This window comes from Martes martes (genome assembly GCF_963455335.1).
Source record: "Martes martes genome assembly, chromosome: 8".
In the NCBI taxonomy this organism is placed as follows: Eukaryota; Metazoa; Chordata; class Mammalia; order Carnivora; family Mustelidae; genus Martes; species Martes martes.
In genome coordinates, this window is record NC_137895.1 from 33,990,318 (window position 1) to 34,003,919 (window position 13,602).

Below are 13,602 nucleotides of genomic sequence, written 5' to 3' on the forward strand. Positions count from 1 at the left end.
AGATCAAAAGCTTTTGTGCAGCAAAGGAAACAGTTAATAAAACCAAAAGACAACTAACAGAATGGGAGAAGATATTTGCAAACGACATATCAGATAAAGGGCTACTATCCAAAATCTATAAAGAGCTTAGCAAACACAACACCCAAAGAACAAATAATCCAATCAAGAAATGCGCAGAGGACATGAACAGACATTTCTGCAAAGACATCCAGATAGCCAACAGACACATGAAAAAGTGCTCCACATCACTGGGCATCAGAGAAATACAAATCAAAACCACAGTGAGATACCACCTCACACCAGTCAGAATGGCTAAAATTAACAAGTCAGGAAATGACAGATGCTGATGAGGATGCGGAGAAAGGGGAACCCTCCTACATTGTTGGTGGGAATGCAAGCTGATGCAACCACTCTGGAAAACAGCATAAAGTTTCCTCAAAAAATTGAAAATAGAGCTACCCTACGACCCAGCAATTGCACTATTGGGTATTTACCCTAAAGATACAAACGTAGTGATCCGAAGGGGCATGTGCACCCGAATGTTTATAGCAGCAATGTCCACAAGAGCCAAACTATGGAAAGAACCTAGATGTCCATCAACAGATGAATGGATAAAGAAGATGTGGTGTATACATATACGATGGGATATTATTCAGCCATCAAAAATGAAATAATGCCTTTTACAACAACATGGATACATACAATGGACCATATACATACACATACATACATACAATGGACCACTATGCAGCCATCAAAAGAAATGAAATCTCGCCATTTGTGACGACATGGATGGAACTAGAGGGTATTATGCTTAGCGAAATAAGTCAATTGGACAAATACAACTATCATATGATCTCCCTGATATGAGGAAGTGGAGATGCAACGTGGGGGGTTTTGGGGGTAGGAAGGGAGGGAGACAAACCATAAGAGACTCTAAATCTCACAAAACAAACTGAGGGTTGCCAGGGGGAGGTGGGTAGGGAGAGGGTGGTGGGGTTATGGACATTGGGGAGGGTATGTGCTATGGTGAGTGCTGTGAAGTGTGTAAACTGGCAATTCACAGACCTGTACCCTGGGGCTAATAATACATTATATGTTAATTTAAAAAAAGAAAGAAAGAAGGAAGGAAATGTAAAATACCTAAGAACCATTGATTGGTCATATTTGAGCATCACGAATACATGTTATTAAAGTAAAAAAAAAGATTAATATTTGAGATGATAAGAATTAGCCAAGTGAAGAGATTTCCTGCAATGCACAGGACAGTGAATCTAGCTCATCAAAGGAAGCAGCACATTCAAGGACATTATATAAGCATCTTGCAGTTCCATCTATATTTGAAGCTATTTAAAGGTCCTTTATGTTTTTATGCATCAAAAAAGTTTATAAAGCATCAATTATGCATTAGGTATTATCCTAAGGGTCATGAATATTACAGAGCTTGAAATATAGCAGGAAAATAGTAATTCAAAGAATAGTCGTTGTTGCAAACTGAGATATTCATAGACAGATCAGATTTTATGAATATTCATACCCTTGTCTACTTTGACTAATATTGAGTCTTGCTCAGTAGAAATAAGATTGCAAGCATCTCTTCTTTAGAGCATGACTTTCAGGTATTCTTTGGTTGCTTGCATTTATTCCACCATTCTTAATGTTTAATCACATTGGCACTTTTAGCAAGTACTCTATACAGGGATGGAAATACAAGACCTACTTTTAAACAATCTACATCATGTGACTCTGTGCCCTAAGCTGGTACTAAAAGGAAGAAAGCTGGAGAAGAAAATGCTTGTAATCATACAATAAAAAATACCACAAAGGAAGATGGATTAGAAATGCTCTGAAGTAAAAATTATAGAAGTTAAAGGCTTTTAATGTCTTCAATGCTCAAAAATTTAATACAAAAATATTTGAACATCTATGATGTAAAAGGACATATGGTATGTGTAAATCTTCAGTTTTATAAGAGGAGAAATAGAAAGCATGCTAGTGATGACAGCATCAGACTGGGAATTAAGAAAACCCGACATTAAAATCAAGTAAAATGTCCCAGGGAATGGAGGACCTAAGACAAAATTTGCCTCTCTGAGAAGGTTGTTGGGCCAGATCTAATTCTTTTCCTGACTTGTCTAGCTTCTTTCCTTGGCTAAAGCCCAAGTCTGAATTTGGCATTGGTTTAAAAGTAGCAAGTTTTAAAATTTCAGCAGATTAGGGAAAGAAAATAATTTATCTGTAAATAAGAAGAGTAAATGAAGCAAAAATATAGGTTTATTTTGGGGCTATTTGGAGATGTCCTCATCCATCTGAAAATTAAAATAGGTGATTGAAAGTCTGATCACCCTTAGAGCCTAGTAGATTTGGTCCTTAACAATGCTGGGTTATCATAATAAAATTAAAATAATATTAGGTAAGACAGGAGCTAATTACAAGGCACAAATCAGATATATATCACCATGTTGGTACTAAACTGTTTCTTAATTTATATTAACACAAGTTATGAGAAACCACTAAAGAACAAAATTGATTATTTGTTTCCCAGAGTTTTACCTAATTTAATAATTAGTCTTTATTTTTTTCCTAAATATTTTGATTCTAAGTTTGTATATGCATTTTAGGGTTATCCAAGAACCTTCGCCCTTCAGTGTCTGCATCTTATTTGATTTTCGCTAGCACTGTTTTGATAAAGAGATTATCTCCATTCCCTTTCAGCCACTTACTCTCTGTATGACCTTGGGCAAATCACTTCTCAAACTCAAAGCCAGTTTCCTCATATTGACAGTTTTAATACATTCTTCAGAGTTTTTGAGAAGATTAAATCAGAGAATTTAAGTAAAACTCTTAGCACAGTACTTAGCAAGAAATACAATCCTACCAATCACAAACAAGATAAAAAAAATAAAGTTATACTTTTAAAATGACTGTTCCCTATGATTACAAGTTTTGAGCATTTACCTATGTATTTATACTGTGGATTCAAACATTTCACAAGTAGAAACTCATGTAATCTCCAACAACCAGGTACTATTAGTATCCAGTTTTACATGTGAAAAACAATTCTAAACAGGGAAGTTAAATGAAGTCCTCAAGGCCAGAAGCCAATAAGTGGTGGAACCAAGATTCAGACTGTGTTAGACTAACTCAGGAATCTAGACTTACATTCATTAAGCTAGGCTTCTTTTTATACCAGTGATAGCTATGATATGATATGATAGCTATATGAGTGATGTCAAGTTCTAAATTGAGCATTTTAACATAGAAAGGGAAACTTGTTGGGATATCTTTAAGGTAATAATCAGGAACGTGTTTCAAATTCTAAGGTAGGATCAGATATTGAAACCTAACTAGAGATTATGGGTGATACAGAGTAAACCAAAACAGTTATCCAACACTTAATAAATTATAAATAAACAAATAAATCAAGTGAATCAATGCTGAATCTATAAAACCCTCAGGCTCTTAGTCATGTCTCACAGGAATAACTGACTGATACCTAACACCCAGCACATGTATGAGGTTACCTGGGGAACAGGTGTTGTCAAAGGTTCCCCAGACTTCATTAGGCTAAAGCTCTAAATTTGGCAGCTAGACAAAAATTGTCAATATTTCATGAATGTTGTAAAATATCCAAGATTATTTGTACAGTTTAGAGTTTAAATAAGACCAACTAATAAAAATTTTACTTTATTATGTCTTCTTCATAAATTATATAATTTAAGTGAATAAACAGAAAAATATGGACAAAAATTATAGTATTAATTAATATCACCTAAGACTATTAACAAGGATAGAATTACAATTAAGACAGAAATGATTAATCTGTTGAATTAAACTTAAAAAATACAGATATTCACAGAGCTAGAAAAAAGAATCCTAAAATGTGTATGGCACCACAAAAAGTGCTGAATAGCCAAAACAATCTTGGAAAAGAAAGATAAAGCTGAAGGTATCACAATTCTGGACTTTGAGCTATATTTCAAAGCTGCAGTCATCAAGATAGTATGGTACTGGCATGAAAACAGAACAGACACATAGACCAATAGTACAGAAAAGGAAACCCACAAATGGACCCACAACTGTACAGTCAACTAATCTTCGACAAAGCAGGACAGAATATCTAGTGGAAAAAAGACAACCTCTTCAAAAAATGGTGTTGGGAAAACTGGACAGCAACATCCAGAAGAATGAAATTGGACTACTTTTTCACACCATATACAAAAATAAATTCACAAGGATGAAAGACCTAAATGCAAGACAGGAAACCATCAAAATCCTAGAGGAGATCACAGGCAGTGACGTCTTTGACATTGGCCATAGCAACCTCTTACTTGACAAGTCTCTTGAGGCAAGGGAAACAAAAGCAAAAATAAACTATTGGGACATCATCAAAATAAAAAGCTTCTGCACAGTGAAGGAAACAACCAACAAAACTTTAAAAACAACCTATGAATGGAAGAAGATATTTGCAAATGCATATCTGATAAAGGGTTAGTGCCCCAAATCTATATGGGGCACCTCGGTGGCCTAGTTGGTTAAGTGTCTGCCTTCAGCTCCAGTCATAATCCTAGGTCCTGGGATCCAGCACCAAGTGGAGCCCCACATGGACTCCTGGATCAGCAGGGAGTATGCTTCTCCCTCTCCATCTGCCCCTGCCCCCACCGGGCTCATGCCTGTGCTTTCACTCTCTCACTCTCAAGTAACACCTTAAAAAACAAACGAACAAACAAACAAAAACCCCAAATCTATAAAGAACCTTATCAAACAACACCTAAAAAACAAATAATCCCATTAAGAAATGGACAGAAGACATGAATAGATATTTTTTCCAAAGAAGACAAACAGTTGGCCAACAGACACACAAAAAGATGCTCAACATCACTCATCATCAGGGAAATACAAATCAAAACCATGATGAGATACCACCTCACACCTGTCAGAATGGCTAAAATTAATAACACAGGAAACAACAGATGTTGGTGAGGATGAGGAGAAAGGGGAACCCTTTTATACCTCTGGTGGGATTCCAAACTGGTGCAGCCATTGTGGAAAACAGTATGGAGGTTTCTCAAAAATTTAAAAATAGAACTATCCTATGATCCAGCAATTGTACTACTAGGTATTTATTCAAAGGATACAAAAATATTGATTCAAAGGGACACATGCACCCCAATGTCTATAGCAACATTATCAACAATAGCCACGTTGTGGGAAGACCGCAAATGTCCATCAACTGATGAATGAATAAAGAAGATGTGGTATATATACAACGGATTATTACTCCGTCATCAGAAAGAATGAATTCTTGCCAATTTGCAAGTAGGTGGATGGAGCTAGGGTATATTATGCTAAGCAAAACAAGTCAGTCAGAGAAAGACAAATAGCATATGATTTCACTCATATGTGGAATTTAAGAAACAAAACAGATGAACATAGGGAAAGTGTGGGGGAAGAGAGGAAAACAAACCATAAGAGATTAAACTAGAGAGAACAAACTAAGGGTTGCTGGAGGGAGGTGGGTGTGATGGGGTAAATGGGTGATGAGTATTAAGGCGGGCACTTGTGATGAGCACTGGGTATTACATGTAAGTGATGAATCACTAAATTCTACTCCTGAAACCAATATTATGCTATATGTTAACTAACTAAAATTAAATAAAAACTTGAAACAAAATGAAAGGAGGATATTTTGTAAAGCATGGTCTATTAAAAGGGAACAATTCTTAAACTTACATCATTTAATATAATTTGATATTTCATTAAGTATTCCTTAAATTTAAGTGCATTTTTTTTTTTTTGCCTACTAGAGGATATGCATCATCCTTTTTGTTCTGCTGGTGACATTCAGAAAAAAGCAGCAATAATAAGTAAAGAATTTTAGTACTGTTTATAAGACAAATCATGGAAACCTCTATAGATAATATTGCAAAGTAGAAAAGAAAGGATTTTTAAGTTCAGCTTTTATTTTTTTTAAGTTCAGCTTTTAAAATAATCAGATAATGTTATTATAAAATGGGAATAGAGAAAAATAGTCAAATAATACTATCATCTAATTTCAACAAAACAAAAGGAAATAATACGACAGTGCTGGCATGCCATCGTGCTGAGATACTGTTCCACATAGACTCATTCAGTCTATGATCATCATTCAGTCTAAACCTACAATGAAGTTTAGTTCTGATCTCACTCACTTTGGCGGGGGGCGGGGGTAAGATGTCCAGCTATTAATTTTACTTGAATTTTTAAAGGGAAAAGTCCCTCCAATACTCTAAAATGAAATTGTGGTGATAGTTGTATAATTGCAAATATATTGAAATGAACTGTACTCTAAAATTATATAAAATGTGCATTTTATATAATTGATATTATATCTCAAAAGACCTCATTTTAAAATGTACCCTCTACTGGGAAACTCGAGTGAATCAGGTGACTAATGTGGAAGACGACTGGCTTTCCTGGCCAGTTAAGAAATAGTGTGAATCTAGGAGGCTTGTGAGCCACAGCAGCAGGTAAAGATACCATGGGATTCAACCTGCCCAGCAATGATCAAATAACCTTTGCCTCACTTTTTCCTCTTCAAAAAAAAAAAAGATAGAAATAAACATACTGGTTGAAGAAAAAAAGTTCTTCTGTGTACAACTGTTTTTGCCAAGCCCATTCCTTCAAAAACAACAACAAAAACAACAACCCTGAAAATAACGATCAGTCACTAGAATATCTGGTATATACATAATGGCCATTAAGTGAAATTAATGAAATGCCAAATGTACTTGAGGTTTCAGAAAAAAAAAGTAAACTAAACACATTTCATATGGGGAAAAGTAAATAAAAACATACAACTTCATATTATGAAGTACAGATAGAAATGTTCCGTGTTCTACAGGCCACTTTCTTTCTATTGCTATTTGAACTATTCCTCATATATTTTATATTAGTACACAAATCTGTAAATAAACCATACATTCATATATACCAGTCTAGATGATAACATGTCTTCACATTTCACAGAACAAGAGATAATGCAGTAGAATATGCTGGGATAGATTTCTCCCTTCTGATTCTGAGATGCATGCTAATTTAAAGGGCAAAAAATGCCCTAGTTATTTTTCTTACTAGGCACTGCCTTTCTAAAGTAAAAATGCTTTTATTTAACAGGTAATAGCTGTGCAATTGTTACTGATTTAGTAAACTTTCTATTCTTTCTTTTATAGTGAAATGATGAAATTAAAATTGTAATGAGATAATTATTTAAAACCCAAGCTTTATCTTCTACTGAAAACATATTTTAATTGTATTAAAATACTAATCGACAAGTATTTTTTTGAATATTAGTTTTTTACACCTTTAATGTCCACCAAATTTTTTAAATGTTTTTCCAAGGAAAAATTTTAATATTAAAAAAGTAGAATGGTAGAACACATCTCCATATACCATCATCTTTTGATTCAACAGTTTCAATACTTTGCTACACTTGTTTTATTTATCTTTTATGTATGTATTTATTGTTAATACTTTGAAGAAAATTCTAGATCCCATGTCTCCCACTGCTACATATTTAATAGGCATCTCTAGAAAAGGATAAAATTTGTGTTAATCAATTTTTCTGTAGTTTGAGACATTACTGAATAGAAATGTTAAAGTGTCTACTTGCAACCATGCTATAATAATGCATAAATTTTAAGATTTATTTAAAAAGTACAGAAGACAAAATATTAAAAATTCCAAGTGGTCCACTTCCATTCAAATATATTTTTCTTACTAGAAATTATAATCCAAAAGTATAGATAAAATGATGGACATTTTAACATTAAAGAGAAAGCAATGGCAAACTTATGTCATGTTTATTTCTCTGATACATTTAAATATTTATTTGATAATATAAGTCCATAATTCTTCCAAATGCTGAAATCAGAAATATAATCTTCTATTTGTTTTTTTTATTAACATATAATGTATTATTTGTTTCAAGGATACAGGTCTGTGAATCATCAGTCTTACACAATTCACAGCATTCACCATGGCACATACCCTCCCCAATGTCCACCACCCGGCCACCCCAACCCTCTCATCCCCCTCCACTCCAGCAACCCTCAGCTGGTTTCCTGAGATTAAGAGTCTTTTATGGTTTGTTTCCCTCTCTGCTTTCATCCCGTTTCACTTTTTCCTCTCTTCTCCCATGATCCCGATCCTCTGCTTTGTTTCTCAAATTCCACATACCAGCAAGATCATATGAAAATTGTCTTTCTCTGATTGACTTATTTCACTTAGCATAATATCCTCTAGTTCCATCCATGTTGTTGTAAAAGGCAGTATTTCATTTTTGATGGCTGAATAATATCCCATCGTATATGTATACACCACATCTTCTTTATCCATTCATCTGTCGATGGACGTCTGGGTTCTTTCCATAGTTTGGCTATTGTGGACAATGCTGCTATAAACATTGGAGTGCACGTGCCCCTTTGGATCACTACATTTGTATCTTTGGATATAATACCCAGTAGTGCAATTGCTGAATCATAGGGTAGCTCTATTTTCAACTTTTTGAGGAAGCCCCGTACTGTTTTCTAGAAAGGCTGCACCAGCTTGCATTCCCACCAACAGTGTAGGAAGGTTCCCTTTTCTTCACATCCTCGCCAACATCCGTCGTTTCCTGACTGGTTAATTTTAGCCATTCTGACAGGTGTGACGTGGTACCTCATTGTGGTTTTGTTTGTATTTCCCTGGTGCCGAGTGATGTTGAGGACTTTTTCATGTGTCTGTTGGCCATTTGGATGTCTTCTTTGCAGAAATGTCTGTTCATGCCTTCTGCCATTTCTTGATTGGATTATTTGTTCTTTGGGTCTTGAGTTTGATAAGTTCTTTATAGATTTTTGGATACTAGCCTTTTATCTGATATGTCATTTGCAAATATCTTCTCCCATTCTGTCGGTTGTCTTTTGGTTTTATTGACTGTTTCCTTTGCTGCACAAAAGCTTTTGATCTTGATGAAGTCCCGGTAGTTCATTTTTGCCCTTGCTTCCCTTTCCTTTGGCGATGTATCTAGGAAGAAGTTGCTGCGACTAAGGTCAAAGAGGTTGCTGCCTGGGTTCCCCTCAAGGATTTTGATGGATTTCTGTCTCACATTGAGATCTTTCATCTATTTTGAGTCTATTTTTGTGTGTGGTGTAAGGAAATGGTCCAGTTTCATTCTTCTGCCTGTGACTGTTTTCCAACATCATTTGTTGAAGAGACTATCTTTTTGCCAGTGGACATTCTTTCCTGCTTTGTTGAAGATTAGTTGACCATAGAGTTGAGGGTCCATTTCTGGGCTCTCTATTCTGTTCCATTGATCTATGTGTCTGTTTTTGTGCCAGTACCATACTGTCTTGATGATGACAGCTTTGTAATAGAGCTTGAAGTCTGGAATTGTGAGGCTGTCAACTTTGGCTTTCTTTTTCAATATTCCTTTGGCTATTCAAGGTCTTTTCTGGTTCCATATAAATTTTAGGATTATTTGTTCCATTTCTGTGGAAAAAGTTGATGGTATTTTTATAGGAATTGCATTAAATGTGTAGATTGCGCTAGGTAGCATAGACATTTTCACAGTATTTGTTCTTCCAATCCATGAGCATGGAATGTTTTTCATTTCTTTGTGTCTTCCTCAATTTCTTTCATGAGTACTCTGTAGTTTTCTGAGTACAGATTCTTTGTCTCTTTGGTTATTGGGATGCCATTATGGTTTGGGGTGCCATTATAATAGGATCAACTGTTTAATTTCTCTTTCTTCTATCTTGTTTTTGGTGTACAGAAATGCAACTTATTTCTGTGCATTGATTTTGTATCCTGACACTTCACTGAATTCTTGTATGAGTTCTAGTTTTGGGGTGGAGTCTTTTGGGTTTTCCACATAAAGTATTATATCATCTGCAAAGAGTGAGAGTTTGACTTCTTCTTTGCCAAATCGGATGTGTTTAATTTCTTTTTGTTGTCTGATTGCTGAGGCTAGAACTTCTAGTACTATGTTGAATAGCAGTGGTGATAGTGGGCAGCACTGCCATGTTCCTGACCTTAGGGTAAAAGCCCTCATTTTTTCCACATTGAGAATGATATTCACTATGGGTTTTTCATAGATGGCTTTGATGATATTGATGTATAAGGCTGTACTTTCTCAAATGCTTTTTCTGCATCTATTGAGAGTATCATATGGCTCTTTTCCTTTATTTTATTATTGTAGTGTATGACACGGATTTGCAGATATTGAGCCAAACTTGTAGCCCAGGAATAAATTCCACTTGATTGTGGTGAATAATCCTTTTAATGTACTGTTGGATCCTATTAGCTAGCATTCTGTTGAGAATTTTTGCTTCTGTGTTCATCAGGGATATTGGTCTGTAATTCTCTTTTTTTTTTTTTTTTTGTAATTCTCCTTTTTGATGGGGTCTTTGGTTTTGTGATCAAGGTAATTTTGGCCCCATAAAATGAGTTTGGAAGTTTTCCTTCCATTTCTATTTTTTGGAAAAGAAAAGGTATTAATTTTTCTTGAAGTGTTTGGCAGAATTACCCTGGGAAGCCATCTGGCCCTGGGCTCTTGTTTGTTGGGAGATTTTTGACTACTGCTTCAATTTCCTTGCTGGTTATGAGTTTAATTTGCCCTTTCGATGTGTAAATCCTTTGCCCCAAAAGTGAGTAGGACAAGCTTCAAATATAGTAAAGTATTTAAAATTCCAGAGTTTAATTTATAATATATAATGCAATTTGTGTATATTGGCATTGAAGTAAATATATTAGAATATCCTTTCCACGTGGGTTCACTTCTACTGATATAGGCTAATATTATCAGTCAGTATAAAATTTAAATAAAATTAGTTATATGATGAAACAGCTTTATAAGACTTTCACATAAAAATGTAAGAAATTTAAAGTTATATAAGCACTGATACAAATACTAAACTACTATGTGAATGAATCAATACACTAAATTAGTATTTTAGCTCTAAGAACTGCATTTTGACTTTTATTACTTATATTTTATATGTAATTTTTTTTCATGTGTACTTTAGGACTATTGAGGATTTTAAAATTTTATGTTTTTTTAAAAGATTTTATTTATTTGACAGAGAGAGAGAGAGATCACAAGTAGGCAGAGAGGCAGGCGGGAAGAAGGGGAGGCAGGCTCCCTGCTGAGCAGAGAACCTGATGTGGGGCTTGATTCCAGGGCCCTGAGATCATGACCTGAACCGAAGGCAGAGGTTTAACCCACTGAGCCACCCAGGTGTCCCCCCAAAATTTCATTTTAAATATAATTTTCCACCTTCATCTTTTTCTCCTACAAATCTCTCTATTTATTTACTTGTTTTGAGATTTTATTTATTTATTTATTTATTTGTCGGAAAGAGAGCAAGATCATCAGGCAGAGTGGCAGGCAGAGGCAGAGGGAGAAGCAGACTCCCCAATGAGCAAGAAGCCTGATGTAGGACTCGATCCTAGGACCCTGGGATCATGACCTGAGCCAAAAGCAGCCGATTAATTGATTGAACCACCCAGGTATCCCATATTTTTTTTAAGCCTTTTGTTTTAATCCCAGTTAGTCAAAATACAGTGTTACATTAGTTTCAGGTGTATAATATTGTGATTCAACAATTCCATACTCCATTTTTATCTAAAACCTTTCAACAGATCTATGATTAAACCATACCTTCAAAGTAACCATCTCTTCTGGGTTGTGCCATCTTTGGTGATTTTGTAACAGAAACTTTATTTTCATTGTTTTTGAATAATGCTAGGCAAACCATGGGATCTAGACAAAAAGCAAGGTAAGACAAAAGTTCAGCTGTGGCTAATTCCTTCTCTGATAGTGGCTATAAATTTTTATGATAGTAAATAGTAACAAACCATTCATATATTTTTGGTTATCTGATTAAGTATATAGCCAATATTTAATATAAAGCACAGAAATACTAGTAATGTGAAAAAATTGTAAGAAAATTTTCTAGTTATGGCATCATTTTTTTATTTGAGGAATTGCTTTACTATTTATTATTATAGCTCCTTTCTTTAATTCTTAAATATATATGCTGGAATAAGGAAAAATTTCCATAAATGCATAGTAGATAAAAGGCATTATTACAGGAAAAATCATATACTCTACTCTTCTTTCCTCTGCATATGAGGAGCTCGGTTATAGAAGATATAAGCAAGACAAATGATAAGACAAGAAATAGAAAAAATATCATTTCACTAATTCTACAAATAAATTAATGGTTTCTCTTTTGCCTTAATATCTTATATAACAAAGAAGTTGTTCTATATACATTTTATAGCCAAGAGCATTCTAAATCTATTAATTTTATGAAATTAATAGGATGATTGTAAACACAGAGCCCTATGATTTACTGGTAATGGGGGATTGGTGCAGTTGCAGTTTTTGTTTGTTGAAGAACTGTAAGAAAAGAAAATAGTGATGTAAGTAACAGGGGATAGAAGAAAAAGTGGAAAGTTATGCGTTTAAAGTAGGTTAACATAAAACCACGAGTTAAGGCAGCATACATTTTCTTAATATCTTACATTATCTTGCAAAAGGAGACTTTAAGAATCTTTGCTTAACTAGTATCTAATGCAATATATAATTGAATATGCTAAATGGAAAATTATAATTTAAATAGCATAGAGCCCAAATTACATATTTTAATTAAATGCTAAGGTAGTATATTTTTTAGAGTGTTAATTAGAAAAACAGAATAGTAGTCGCAGAGTTATTTTTCAAGCATGTGGATACCTAATATTTCCATTAGTCCAGCAACAATTTATCATTATTAAGCATGATTTACATGGTTCACAGAGATTATATTTCTCAAGATTAGGGAAAATACTTGTCAATATTTGGGCATACCTCATAATTATGTGTGACCTAAGGTATTTTAAGAGTTGGGTAGTTCTATATGAATTCAACATGACATCAATAAAAATAACAAATATTCTAAAGATTTTTTTTTAATTTATTCATTTGAGAGAGATACAGAGACAGAGAGAGCACAAGCAGGGGGAGAGGCAGAGGGAGAGAAGGAGCAGACTCCCCACTGAGCGTTCCTCATTATTATCAAGATTAAATAATATATATAAAATATTTAGGAGAGTTATCTAGTTCAATTTACACAAAAAGATAATTTTATTCATCAGGGGCACATAAAGAGTGCTACATTTTCAATATCTTTTCATTCTAAAACATTGTGATTGCAACCTTAAATTTATTAAAACTAACAGTAATGCAAGTTGCAAAGGGATAATGATAAGAAGCAAGAAACATAGTAACTCTAGATGGAGAAAAAAATCACTTGATTTTGATAGCCCCTGGAAATATCACTGTGAAATAAGATACTACTCTAACTCCCAAAAATATAAAGTCAAGTAGACATGTCAAGGGACAAGTTTATTGTAAAGAGTACAGCTTGTGGTAGTTTTTTCTTGCATTATAAAATCAGTTTTATACATTTAAATCTACTCCTTTGAGATCATCAATGGTAGGATGATGTTGCAGTTTTTAAAATCTTTTATGTCCCAGTATGACTTGCTCAGTGTCTGGGATATAGGTTTTAAATACATTTTTATAAAATATTTAAAGAA

At 34.2% G+C, this 13,602-nt stretch overlaps 1 protein-coding gene across 1 annotated transcript in view; it reads right to left on the minus strand.

Moving 5' to 3' along the window:
- The window catches only part of LRRIQ1 (leucine rich repeats and IQ motif containing 1), a gene marked incomplete at both ends in the record, with an annotated part of 189,908 nt that overhangs the window by 72,680 nt on the left and 103,626 nt on the right, over window positions 1-13,602 (minus strand). The window contains one exon of the mRNA XM_080812199.1: window positions 11,678-11,779. Coding sequence (XP_080668325.1) covers window positions 11,678-11,779 — 102 coding nt within the window. The remainder of the gene's footprint in view (window positions 1-11,677; window positions 11,780-13,602) is intronic.